At 34.6% G+C, this 14,855-nt stretch overlaps 1 protein-coding gene across 2 annotated transcripts in view; it reads left to right on the forward strand.

Moving 5' to 3' along the window:
• The window catches only part of LOC139968580 (ras-related and estrogen-regulated growth inhibitor-like), a 33,149-nt gene extending 19,874 nt beyond the window's left edge, over positions 1 to 13,275 (forward strand). Inside the window, exons 4-6 of one of the 2 annotated variants that reach the window (XM_071972747.1) lie at positions 3,474 to 3,530; positions 8,877 to 8,950; positions 12,681 to 13,275. In XM_071972747.1, the coding sequence (XP_071828848.1) occupies positions 3,474 to 3,530; positions 8,877 to 8,950; positions 12,681 to 13,211 (662 nt within the window). In that variant the 3' untranslated portion in view covers positions 13,212 to 13,275. The remainder of the gene's footprint in view (positions 1 to 3,473; positions 3,531 to 8,876; positions 8,951 to 12,680) is intronic. The other variant, XM_071972838.1, reaches the window with a different exon arrangement.
• Positions 13,276 to 14,855: the final 1,580 nt, after the last annotated feature.

Genomic DNA, 14,855 nt, shown 5'->3' on the forward strand with positions numbered 1-14,855 from the left:
TAAGAAGATTATTTTCGTCTTTACCTCAGTTATTAGGCTCCTGTACCCGAAGACGAATATTTGCAAGGATACGTCGTGAATTGACATCTTACTGTACTTCCGTAAATGACGTCAAACGTTTCGTCACTCAATTTCAACATTTTATCTATTTCTTGGTTGCTCCGTGTGTGAAGCTCGTACCAAAAAACTTTGTCCCGTGCATTTCGTTCAAATATTTTGTTTCTTTACTTAGTTGATTTGCAATAGCAGATTCGACAGACATTTATTTTAAACCAAATGAAATTATATATATATATATATATATATATATATATATATATATATATATATATATATATATATATATATATATATAAAGAAGTTCATAAATATGTTATAACTTAAAAAATACATAATAATTCTAACATTAGTAGATTAATTAACGAAAGACCGTTAACCAACGAGCACCATTCGAATCTGTAAAATTGATAAAATGGACATCACTTGTGTTACATTTTAAATATAAATTATGTAACAACATGATATAGTAAAATTATAATACACTAAAGCCTGGATGATCCGGAAAGATTTTAATTTGGATACTGACTTATTCGGATTCGAAATTCTACAAATTCAATATAATATTCAGATGCGTAGCTATATGGGCGCTTCAGACAGTTCATTGAACTTGTCCCCCCAATGTCCAGGGTCCAAGGGCAGTGCTTCCGAAATTTGCATAAACGAAGTAAGTACCAACAAGTCAATATCCTAGTTTGTTTTGTTTCACTAACAACTGACCTATATCATTGTACCTAATTAAACATGTTTTATATTGCAGTTTAGATGAAGAAAGGGTTAAGGGACGCATCTCTTACTCTTTAACCGGGGTCTCTAAAGCCGCAGCTACGGCACTAAATATATTTCACAATCATTAACAAACTTTGTACGGAGAAATGCAGTTGTGAAACTGCACTAAAGCGTAAATGGTGATTTTCTAATCCGAAGTGTCGGTGCTGTGGCTGAGTGGATAAAGGCGGTGACATTTGAAGCAATGAGGCTCAGCAATCGGGAGGTTCGGGCAATGACGGACTGGCCACAGGGGCATTTGGGCAATGCCCGGTGGCCTGGTGGGCTGGGGAGCCTGGTAAAAAATAACAGCCCATTTTCACAGTATAGTTAATATGTACAAATATATTTTTTAACTGTGGGAATCAGCTCATGAAATCACCATGTTACTTCTGTTAGTTCGTAACAAAAGAACGTGCTATTGGCAACCCGTCGTGCTAATATTTTTACGACAAGATATACAAGTACGGTGACCAATGCATTCGACATATACATAGCATTGGCAGAGAATACAGATTTTATTAATCTCAAGGGCGGCGGAAGCACTTTTAATCTGGGGGGGGGGGGGGGCACCAACGTCGAAGGGCACTTTGCAGAAATTCGATTGGACTGATGCAGCCTGATATTTAGTACCCTTCATAACTCTTATTGTATTATCTTATTTGCGTATACACATCACTCCATCAACGCCACCCCCCCCCCCCCTCAAGGAAACAATGCATACTAGCACTGCAGTATCTAATGTGCAAATTGGGAAACAAGGAAAACGACAAAATGAGGTGAAATCATTATAAAGTCCAAGTTCCTGCACACGCGATCGATACATGCATGAAAGTAAATAAAATATGTCAAAGTACTGAAAGAAAAGTAATTTTCTATGTGTTTTTCAATGGTTAAACTGATATTATTATGATCATATTATTGTAACGACTTTGCCAATAATCAATTTGGAAGGGTTATAACACGGCAAATGATTGTATGTTATTGGCATGCGATGTAATAACCAACGCATGCCTATATGATATGCACATTAACATGTTGAACGCGCGCGTAGCGCTTGAAAAATGTTGGTAATATTTTTCGGGCAAGTCGTTACAGCCCCCCCCCCCCCCCAAATCAAATTGGGCTCCTACGCCTGTGGTAGTAAACATTTAAAACTTCCCGAAATATTTCATTCGACGTGGGTTTCGCTTTGTAAACTCTTTTTTTATTTAGAAATTTTTATGTAGAAAAAGGGCACATTTTTAATCTGAGGAAAAGTGGGGTGCACGTGCCCCCTGTGCCCCCCCCCCCGGTTCCGCCGCCCTTGATTAATCTGCACCTCGTCCTTCAGAAAACGAAGTAAAACAAGGTAAAGTCTTATTAGATTATTTGGATATCACTCAGTAGCTAAGTCCTGAGAGATTATGTATGAATAAAAATGACCCACATATACAGTAGGGTATTTGGTTATCAAATTAGACGAATGTTAGTCGACGACTTTGAGTATTTGTCCCCGGTTTACCGATTTCGCGAAATAGATCCCTATAATATATCCTAAATATCATATCAATGAATAATGGGCCCGTCTAGGTAAAAAATGCCCGGGCCGGTTTTAACACCCAGTCCGCCACTGGGTTCGGGTTCGATCCTCGGCCGGGTCATAGTAAGGTGGGTTTTTCATCCAAGAGCAATCTACAGTTTTCCCATCTGCAATGCATGACTTTCTAAATTGAATAGATTCCAAATTTGAGTTGAAATGTTGAACTGGAAGACACCCGACGTGTAAGTTGTAATCCTTAAGCCCTTGCAGGTTTCTCCCACATTTTTGATCGCTTAAGCGTCGTTAAAAGAACTGCTGATTATTATTTGTGTTATTATTAATAATATTATTGTTATTATACTATTATAAGTGTCAAAGTGTTAACAAAATCCAAGTTCTACTGCCCTCATACTTTGATATAGAACTTAACATTAACTACATTTGAAGACAATTTTTAGATAGCTAAATTTCCCATTTATCGCAAATCATTGCTTAAAAGAAAGTAATTGCGTTTTTATAATGGATAATATACAACTTACCGGTAGGTTAAACCAAGAAACATCCACTTTAAGTAAAATTTCCTTCATGCATACAGACCTAAAAAAAAAATTCACCTACTTAATTCAAGGTGTCAAAATTATTCTAACTAACGTTCAGTTAGTAAAGTTATGACCAAATAAACTTAATTTGTAGAACAAAAATACTGCCTGCATTGGATCTAATCATGAACTATTTTAGTTGACAATGGTCATTGTTTTAACCCGGAATGATCTCTGAAATGAGATACAAAATTTACTAATAATACTACCGTTGACTAATAGGTCTTTATATGTTCAGGATATATGCGAAAATCTAACTTTAAAAAAATGTTAATAAGGTTGCAACTAACCCTTTCCACAAAGTGAATAATAAAGATAATGGTTTTTAAATGTTGTGTTTAACAATGTTTGTGTTGTGCAGCGCCCATATTCCATCTATGGTTACACAAGGGTTTTATGAGTTGACAAAAAAAAACAAGCTAGTGTAATGTAATAGGTACAGATGAAACGTTCGAAACCCTTCACAAAAGGTCGTTTGTACTCTTCTAGTTACATCTTTATTCCTACCATGGTTTCTTCTTTTACAGCATTAACCGTTCGATATACCACCCGTCGGTTTATTGGTGAATATGATCCTACGTTAGGTAAGTTAAAAATTTACATTTCCTTGGTCGGATTTTAAGCTTATTAAATAAGCCAAACCTTAGACCATATCAACATATTTTAAAGCGACCAATGCCATTGACTTTCTGGGTTCTCTTTCCATAATGTAAGTTCCGGAAGGAAGTAACCACTCTTCAAAATAAAAGATGAATTCGGCAGCCCACTCACAGTAATGGAGAAATTACAAGATCGTGGTAGTAATAACAGTTGATATTAATATAAAGGGGGAAAAAGGGGGAAAGAGATATGTGTTACTAATCACGTGGATCAAATAACCGTGCTTCATATGTTGATCAGTGGCTATGTATATATATAGTATTATGTAGGCGAACAAAGTGCCTTGGCATTATGAAGATGTCAATTCGCAGACCCAGAGTACATGGCTTGATCAGTTTGTACTGTGAAAAAGAGACAACCGTTAATCAGTATAAACTGAAGTGTGTTATTACACCGTAACACATGTTAGACCTGTCAGTACATTCTACTGTGGTAAAATTACTAACAGACGAATTCATTACCAAAAGGCTGTTTCAACTTATGACTAGTTAGGAGTCTAAACATCTGTCCCTGTGTTTGACTTTTAAGTATACCTTGTAAAGATGGTTCAAGTTACAGATTTTAAGCATTGTGCAGTAAAGTGTCATCCACTTTATGTTCAAATGTGGACAAAATGATTGGCGAAACCTATCGAAAAGACTGGTTAGTCCAGTCAATCAGTATGCATTATGGATTGTGTGTTTAGTATATGCCTGTAAGTCCTTCTCAGAAGCAACTGGTCATTAATGTAACACATGATAAGTAATTATAACACACATCAGAGTTTGACTGTTTAACGGGTACTCACCTTTACTAGTTTTAACTGGTAAAGCCACGAGAATCGAGTGGTGATTCGCAGCATAAAGCATATCGTTGCATGTACAAGGAAAAAGAGGTCCAATCAATAAAACTCCATATTACTACTCTGACGTATTCTTATGTGGTGACCTTTGCAGCATTTGAGCCTTACATTTTGGTCAACACGAGGAGGCGTCGAATAATCATCAGAAGCAATAGGTAACCAATTTACTTTACTGACACTCCACTTTGTCAAGTTTATGACCAGTGTCTGCATCTGACAGTACCTTATACTGATCAATTCTGAGCACGTTATATAAAGACGTTATACGTATGGCACTTACGTAGATAAATGTTATGTGTTTCCGCCGTCCGAGCCATATAGAATTCCAGTCATACGACTTCCAGCGCATGTCCTGTTGTACGGTATACCGGCAGGAACTTGCAAGCAAGTCTCTCAACAACTTTACGAAGTAGTTACTTGATTGCGTGAGCCAATATTATTTCATCAAGGATATAACAGATCAATAAATAATAACTCTCACGTTCTCAAGAAATTCTCGTACTAGTTAAATACAAGTTTTACTTGCGAAACCACTGATTCATGTTGCTTATTTTGCAAGAATTACAAATAAAATCATCAAGATATAATATATAATATATATATATATATATATAACTATATATATAACTATATATATATATATATATACATATATATATATATATATATTTACATAACTATATATATATATATATACATACATATAGGCCTATATATATATATATTAATAAAGATCAACACGCCCAAAAAATCCCACTTCACCGAAAAGGTTGAAAAATAATAATTCGTTCTTTATTTTCCGTTATTTCCATATATGTTGCCATTAATCGTCTAAGACGTTCAACTGATGTTGATATTTTATCTAGTGATCAAGACAAATAAGATGTAAAAAGAATGAATGAATTCTTACTTTCTTCCCTTTCCCATCCTCTTCTTCCCTCATCGGCCTCCGCCGCCCCACCCCCCCCCCCACCCCCCTACCGTCTTATAACAGATGTATCTTCGAACCTCATATAGCAGGTCTGTCATAATAAACAATAATAAACGAAATGATTGAACACGTTATTATATAGAATGTCATTTATACAATAACTTCTTATATATAATCTTCGACGTTAATGTCGAATACCTTTGAGTGATTGATGTGATATGTCACTAAATGATGATTGGGGTACAAAAAAAAATGTTCCTTTTTTATTTGCACCGATCACGCATGTTCAGTAACTTTGAAAGCATGATAACATAGTTATCATACAATACATTCTTGAAATACTTAATAACATAGGGAACAAAACTGATAACCTGATGATTAAGTTTTCTGGATATGAAGATGATATTCAATTCCGTAAAAATAAGTCCTAAGGATGCATATATTACAACATTAAGTAATTAGTTGTAGTAAATCTATATTTAGCAATTTCCCTTCAGACTTTTGACATAAAAAAACAGCATATGCTGCCGAACGAAGTACAATGTAGATTTAGAATATATCGCTATTAATTTGGAAATTACGGAAGCCATTTCGAGGAAAAAGGTACGAAGCTACACTAAATACATCTGATATCTGGAAATGTGACGAAAACTGGAAGATAATATTAGAGTTGTTGATCATCTTAACACGAGTAACTTCATCTCTATTGAAACAGCTGACACTTTTGCAGCCTATATTCTAAAACAATTAGTTATACCGACATATCACGTCAAAATTTGACCCAAAATAAACATGAAAAGCACAAAATACAAATAAAGATATGAAATGATTTTTTTTTGCCATATTTTATTTTTCATGACACTATGGTAAACACATATCGAATGTTCGACATAGCTCAAACCTGTCTTTGCTTATCAATTTTCAACTGAGAATAGTTAATTGATTGTAGCAATTAACAGAATTGCCAGTTCAGAAGGGCACGTTTATACCAATTTTTTATTGTTTTGTTAGAAAAGATGCGTATAACGTGGGCTTGACATATACTTGACCTTTTACCAGGCTTGTAAACTACGACTGGTTATCTTACTAATTGATAAGAAATATTATTAATTGATAAAGAAATATGATCTAAACGCTTAATAGTTTCTTGGCTACAATTTGATTCATCGCTTGTTGTTAACTATTCCACGGAGTCCACCTGCAACATTACCGCGCGCAACATGCGTTCATGTGGGCGTACAATTCACATGCGATATATATGCAGCTTCGTTATAGTGATTGAGCTAGATATATTAATTAAATGTGTATTCTGCACACAAAGGCGGTATAAGTTGACATAAGTGTATAATAACTTTGACGTCGAAACCTATCTTATTATTGAGAAATTGCTATGGGCATATAAGATGACGTAATCAAAGTTTTCACCGATATCAGCTGCATCCGTAGTCAAGAGACAGCTGATATAATGGAACGCTTTTGACTATAAAAACGATGGGGGGAAAAAACTTTGCCCTTTTCAGACAAGATGCGTGTTTGATGTCAAATTATGTCTCAAGATTTCATATAGCCAAAAAAATGACACCTTTTTCTTAGCAGATGTTATTAAATGATATAAATATTAAACAAGATAATGATGCATTAATATATCCCGGTCGGCTGACATCATTTCAAATATTCTTAGATGAAAGGTTACTCGCCTTGAAATAAGTCAGGCCTTCCTTGGCGTCTTAACTGTATGACAATGACCAATAGCTTTTCCATCTTGCCGCCTCCAACATTCTCCACCTCCCCTCCCCCATCCCGCATTATCGTCTCTCAAATTTAAGATGAAAAAAAAGTTATTTTTTTTACCGAAATGAAGCATTATTATTTATGAGCAAAATTTCTATACGACTTCTTTAAACTTGCCCTGTATAATCAGGGAAGATTAGTCGGTGCAAAGGGAACATACCCCTCCTGCACCCCTCCTGCACCCATCACAACAATCTGTTGTCTGGATCGCCACCATAGGTCTGCCCTTTCTTCTGCTGCCTACACCCAGCTATTTAGCTGTTAACAAATAAGCAAAAAAAGGAAAAGGAGGGGGGGGGACTGAAAAAAAATGGTTAGTTTGTAGCATAAGGTTACATGTGTGTCAAACACAGACTTTAGAAGGTTCGTTACTATTGCAAATTAAATATGATTGATCTGCTTGAACACTGGATCCAATAAACGTACAGTATCCTATACTTTACATGTTAATCAGGAGAGATGCTAGATTAATAGTAAGGGAGAGAAGAATAACTAGCCAGCTTATTCTTTTCAAGAGAAAGATACATTGACTTGACATAGCACATTGTATGAATTTGGAGAGGAGTAAGAAACCTTTATGAAGAATTGTAGGGAAATGATAAAGTCAATTATAACAAGGGGTCAATATCCAGGATCAAATGATATTTTATTTTCTTCATATAGCGATAGATATTGGATATTGAGCATCACTTATCGGTAAGATATCTCTAGAGTGTGAAGAAATTGATAAATCTTGACTGGTATATCAACAATGTTCTCTACGTTATTCATTTAAAAACCAAGCGGGAAAACAATTAGTCATCGGGTGACCAATTTCCGATAAACTGCTATTTCGATATAGTGTGTGTTCAACCTTTGGACTGGAGGAAAGCTGTACAACCCAATGGTCTGATGACATCATATCATCATGACATTAGTTGGTTTTTGTCAAAATGATAGTATTTACAGAACTTGTGTTGAAGATCACCTTGACAAACAATATATAACTATATACATGCTTTACAATTCAATTTGTCTCCAAAACCACAGATATCTTGATATCTTAATGTATCTATATATATATATAGCTTTATATAGCTATATATATATCTATATATATCTCTATACATCTATCTATCTTTATATTAACATATTCGAATGCCAAGTATTGCTGACGAAGGGGGACCGAAAATTATATTTTCTAAAACATTACTCCTTATTTGTCAGATATGTGTCATATCTTATTTCTCTGGTTTTCGCTAATAATATATATATATATATATATATACATATATTTATATATATATATATATATATATATATATATATATATATATATATATATATATTTATATATAAATATAAGTCATACCACTTGCTACACATTCATTTCATATATATTAGAAAATAGTATAAGATTTCCATTACTCTCTGTCCTTAACCATTTTAGATTGTAATGTTTTTACAAAAGGTCTGCATGCTTTTAGGAAAATGCTCGCATCACGATGACATATGACGCTCGTTTCATCAATTATAATCCTAAATTTATAAAGCTATATATTTTATAAAAGGAACTTAATTATTATTTGTTTTGGCCACCAAGGACGTACGTAATGTACCATAAATTTAACAAAGAAACACTAGAAACATCGTATTCCTACCGATGCATGTTATGAATGGAAAAAAGATTTAACGCCGCGACGATCAATCTTTTTGTTTTCGTCCTAGAATCACTGTGCACAATAGTCTCGAACATAGATGGACAAGATGTAACCATGGAGATTCTAGATACTGCTGGTGAGGTAAGTTGAATAGAATGCAAAGGATGGCGCTATGTTTAATTGATGAGAATGAAATTAGAGCACATAACATGAACGTCAAGTCTTCCTCTGTTAGAACTTTGGTAAATTACAACACTTGTTTACAAACACATCAATTTATCTTTCGCATTACTTTCATTTGTAAACTTAAATGTTTTTCAATCAGGTACATTTCGTAAATTTCATTTATCCTGTTCGCGTTTTGAGAAATTACCCACCAAAAAATGAGAACCAAACATAATAAAGTCAACAGAGTTGAAAAGGAAAAGGACATTACACTGAGTACACAATCTGAAAGGTGCATTACTCATCCAAATTAATAGTTCATTCAAGAACAACTGTATATATTATAGAAATAAACATTTAGAGTTGAAACACTTAACCGCTTAATAGCTACCATTGGTTTCAATGTTGTTTTATGTCAATAAGTTGAACTCTAACGTGCTCCTCTTGTAAAACTGATCTCTTTGTGTCATCTTTCAATAATAATCTTTTCCAAAAAATCTTACTCCGTGTGCTTTAATCCATTCTAAGAAGAATTAAGCCATATCTTATAAATAACTATATAATACAGGTTTATCGGTCAATAAAAAGCAATTTTCACGTCAGCACTTTCAAAGAACAAAAAACCAACAAATGACGTAATGGCACACATCCGGGTCAATTAACCTTATCCCGTCCAATTAACCATGAAGTCATACGGTTACGATGTTACGATTGTAAGGGAATTCGAGAATGATATAAAGAGTCTTGCAGCTTTTTAGAAAGCGTTAATTATAATATTAACAATGGATTTTAAATTCTTCAAGTGCAAATGGTGTCAAATGTCACACAAGTTAATGTCAAATCTGAAGAATATGTTTTGTTAGAGCTAAGAACAGAATTTGTAAACCAAATGATCAACATTAACATTCAGGCCAGCACCGTTGAGCGGACTTAAGCATCAATTTAGCCTTTAAGGATCATTCCAGAGATTATCAAGTGGGATACTTTTAATACCAGCAGATCTATTAAAACATTACTAATTAGCATTAAATTATAGGTGTTTATCTTTCTTGTGAGCTGTATCGTAAAACTATGACTAACACTGTATCTAGCAAGTCATCCGATAAGCAAAAATATAGCAAGGTAAAGCTCAATTAGAAAACAACTGACGTCTGTGATTATTTCTTTTTGACAATAACCTTTCTCAATCAATAACATCACTTCTTGAAAGAAGATTTGCTGTATTAGTTTTAGAGGTCTGTAGGTAGCTTGTGGATGAACGTATCATAGCCTAGATTTGCTAAATATTTGATATAAAGAGACACAAAGTCATTTTTCAGTTAAATCATCCATTCTGCTATTGCCAGATGCATTTACAAAATGTCACTAAATTTAAAGTGGATTGAAGTTTATAAGGTTATAACAAAAATGTCAGCAATTTTGCTAAGAAATCACCTTGAGCCACCAAAATATCCTTCTAACTAAGATATTAAAGGCTCTCGAATCTTGAGACAAGTCCAACCATTTTGATGAACTTACTGTCTGGCAGACCTGTTACCCAACTTTGTAAATCTAAATAATAAATATAAAGATATTAATCTCTAGACAGACCTTTCGTTACTTTTTTTTCTTCTTGTGTCATTGGATAAAACAGAATCATGCCATATTTACAACTTTCGGCATCGTGTAAATGGTTCAACGTAATCTTTGAACTTAAGTCAGCACCCTCGTTCTTGTTTTTAGCATTTGTTTTACATTCCAACCACATTATAATCCACACGATGGTAGGATTAGAAATGTGAACTTGATTACATCACATCCTTTACTTTTTAATTGAACACGGCAAAATAATATCAGCATTGAGACCAGTCCCTAGCCTAGACGATAAAGATTAACTCCATCCGTCATAGGTATGCTTTACTTAAACGCTTGGTTCGTGCATATCTTATTCATATCTTAAATATGCAACTAAGTAGGTGTTTATGACAGAATTTTGTTCCCCTGTACATTCGAAGACCTTTCTGCCGGTTCATTCAGCTCTCATGTGAGTTAGCCAGATAAAATGTGAGTCCTTTTTAAGTTTCTACTAACTCGAAAGCTCTTGAAGTATCCTATAGAATATACACGACTATAGAAATTACTTTTGATAATACCCATAAAATGGAATATGATATATTTCAAGTTTTACACAATTTTAGAGTCACTTCTTTTTATATCTTTTACAAAAGTTACTTATAAAAATCTCCAAATGCTACAGCTTCCTGCAGGAGCATACCCCTCAGTATACTCAACGTAGTTTTTAGATGTATTCCAAACAAAATATAAGTCTGCTTTCTGACGCTTTACGGTTTTGTGTTCTAAAGTATCATTACAACGAGGGGGGAAATTAACTCAAAATACTTCAGCTTCCAGGCGTTTCGCCCCCCCCCTGGATCCCCGCCGGAACTTTAACATACATTACAGACCAAAAAAATCAATTCCTGACTGGATTAGAAATTGTGGTGCTTTAATAGTCGCTATGAAAGAAGCAGGAACATTAAAAAAACACTCAAGCTTCCGGGGACGCCCACTAGAATGCTCTGAGATACAATTTAGGTCAATTTTTTTTTAAATGTTCATTTCACTATTTTGCGACTGGTCCGTAGTATACTGCAAAATCACTACGAGAGTAAAAGAATTATCTTAAAATTTCTGAAGCTTCCGGGGGGCGTCGCCCCCCCCCCCCCAACCATCCCAAACCAATAACAGTGTACTCAATCGAGTGTACTCGAGTGTGATCTGAGCAAACAGTTGCAATTATTAGACAAACTGCCTCTGTTCGTGGTTTATGTTTTGAAACGTTCATCCGCCAGTCACCGCAGTCGGTCTCAAAGCTCTGTCTTTAAGTCAATCTATACACCCTCTTCCTTGAAAGAAAGAGAAAAGATGAAATAATCTTACTAATATCGTTCAAAGACTGCTCAAATTGACTTCTTTGAAAAACACCGGTTTAAAGGACCCATTTTAACACCTCCGGCGTTTCTACCCCTTGGCTTCTACTCTTTATGGAAGCTTCCCACGATATGCACCAACGTAACATGTTATTTACGGAACTTAAAAGGAAAAACGATATAACTATAGGAGTAACTAATGAGAGGCGCGAGAACTCAATTACTCAAAAATTGTTTACACTTTGTTGCTATGATTGTATACGTCGGTTAGAAAGGGACCAGAGAGTTAGACTCGAGGCAATATCGTCATGATCAGGTGGTTACAGTCTCGATATTCATCAGACTGGGGGTTGAGAGAGGGTTAAATTGTTTGGGGTTTTTTTTGTGCCAAAGCTCTTTCTTGCATGGGTGAAGCTTCTTAAGAAAGTAACGATTTATATCTTAGTGACTTTTGCACGTTATAATATCGAAGAAAGATAATTTAACTAACTACAAGCACATCTCAATTTGTGCAAGTTCCCCCGTGATTTAGAATCTCGATTTTTACGACCTTTTTTATATATCTGAAGATGTTTGAAGATCTAAATGATCTAAATGATATGAAAACAAAATCATGTCGCAGTGAATTGTTAAACAATCCATCTTTTCTCCACTTTTACGTCTATGCTTGATTGTCGTCAAATAAATCTCATTCCACTCGTGGGTGTGATCCCATCGTAGCTGTAAGCATTTTCATAGTTTTTGATTTTTCTATATATATATGTATATTTGTTTTTGCTTAAATTTGTTTTCTGTAGATGGAAGTTTGTCACCGGACAGCTTACGCTCTTTGGGGAGACACATTTCTTTATCTATATTCCATCTCTGACCGAAGGAGCTTCGAAATTATTTCGGAAATGAAAGGATATATTGAATCTTCCCAAAGTAAAACATCTTCGACCGGAATTCTGGTAGGAAATAAGAATGACCTCTTGGCAGATCGCTTAGTGTCGTATGAAGAAGCTTACTTACTAGCAGAAAGCCTGCAACTGCCTTTTTGTGAAATATCAGTCAAGGATGGTGAACAGCTAGAGAACGTGGCAGAAATTTTCAGAATTCTTTATCGATTTTGGAAAGAAAGTTCATTGTGTAAAACAGTGAAAGTAGGTCAAACATTGCCTCTTCTTGACGAAGAAGAAAGAAGAACAATAGAAACAAATAAAACAATGACAGAGGGAAACTTGACAAAACAGACCGAGAATATGAAAGAGTCAGTGACGTCACCGATGAAGAAAATGAAATTGATATTATTTCAACGTTTCACCAGACCACGGTTAACTAGTTTCTGAGAATCTCACTCCATATATATATATATACATATATATATATATATATATATATATATATATATATATATATATATATATATATATATATATATATATATATATAATATAATATAAATAGATATATTTTTAGGGGGGTTGTCTTGTCGGAAGTTGTATTTTTACTCCATGGTTGTTTTCAATTTTATGACTTTATTAAAGCTTACAAAATGATAGGTAAATATAAGTTAATAAGTTGGGTGTAACGATATTGGTCAAAATTGTTTTAGCATTGAGCAGCCGGTCAAAGATGACAGGGCATGCAAGTAACATTTTAAACGAACTACCACTTTCATTTTTTCTTCTTTTATTGTGAAATTTGTTTTTATCTTCTTTCCTTATTTATTTTCTCTTTTTCTCTCCCCTCCTCCCAATATGAATGCATTTATATAATGGTATTGAAAAGGTATTTTTCATGTAACGACGAATGTCTTTTTAAGGAAGAAAGTACTCTCTTGTTTAGTGAAGTGGTTGGTGATTGTGTGAAGTTGTTGTTGTTTTTTGGTTACGAAATGTGCATGGTCAGTTTATTCTAGTTCTAAGTTAACATAAAACTTCAATGTTAGAGATAAGATGTTCAAAGACAAAAAAAATGGAATATTAAAAATGCCAGCCATTCGATTTATGTAATTCAAATACGTCTTTATTGCAACTTGAAAAATGTAAATGAAATTGTTAAAGCAATTTGTTATCTACTGTGCTTTGTGATTATTTTTCTTAGCAGAAATGCTAAACTGGTCGTGTGTGCAGTTTATCTGGCGGTATGGAGCTGAAAAAGATGCTAGACAAAAACTGACTTGGTAAACTAAGAAAATAAAAGTAAAGACATTTCGCATTCTTATATAGATTGTATTGTGTATGTATCTATTATCTGCTTAATACAATAGTCGAGACGAGAATTGGTAACTGCAAAACTGTAGCCAAAACTCAGTGAGCGGTCAAAGCACTTGCTTGTGCGTGTGTAACAAATATATATATATATATAACCATTCACGGATGGGGATGGGGATGGGGGTGGGGTGGGGTGGGGTGGGGCGGGGTGGGGTGGGGGTAATATCTGTCACTACATCGGAGTTCATTATATGTAGAATTATTAGACGAACTAGCAAGATTGAAACGTCTACTTTTTTATTGAAAACTACAACGTAGTATCGCGAAGATGAAAAACACGTCTTGTTTTGCAAACTCTAAGTAATCACTGCCCACTTGAACCAACACACGCAAGACGCACAATAAATACCGTTCACATCCCAAGCAATACGCACCACCGACAAACGCGTACAATAATCACATCATCGTTGCAGCGGTACATGTGTCTGTGTGGTGGGGAGGGGCGTCGATACCGAATGTTAAGTGATGTTGTTCACCACAACTCCCACAACCCCATTTTTGGGTGATTAGCCTCAAAATTGTCTCTCTTTTATGGATAAGAAGTGCCCCCTTTGTTCATAATGTGCTCTTTTCCCTTTTTGTTTTGTAATTATTGGAAATCTGCCATGTAATCTATTACCAATCAACACCGGATTTCAAACATTGCCAATCTACAAAAACCGCAAGATGATGCAAATTTAATTAACTAGGTAACAAAACTGAACAAAAAAATGGTAG

The sequence above is a fragment of the Apostichopus japonicus genome, chromosome 1 (assembly GCF_037975245.1).
Source record: "Apostichopus japonicus isolate 1M-3 chromosome 1, ASM3797524v1, whole genome shotgun sequence".
Lineage (NCBI taxonomy): Eukaryota > Metazoa > Echinodermata > Holothuroidea > Aspidochirotida > Stichopodidae > Apostichopus > Apostichopus japonicus.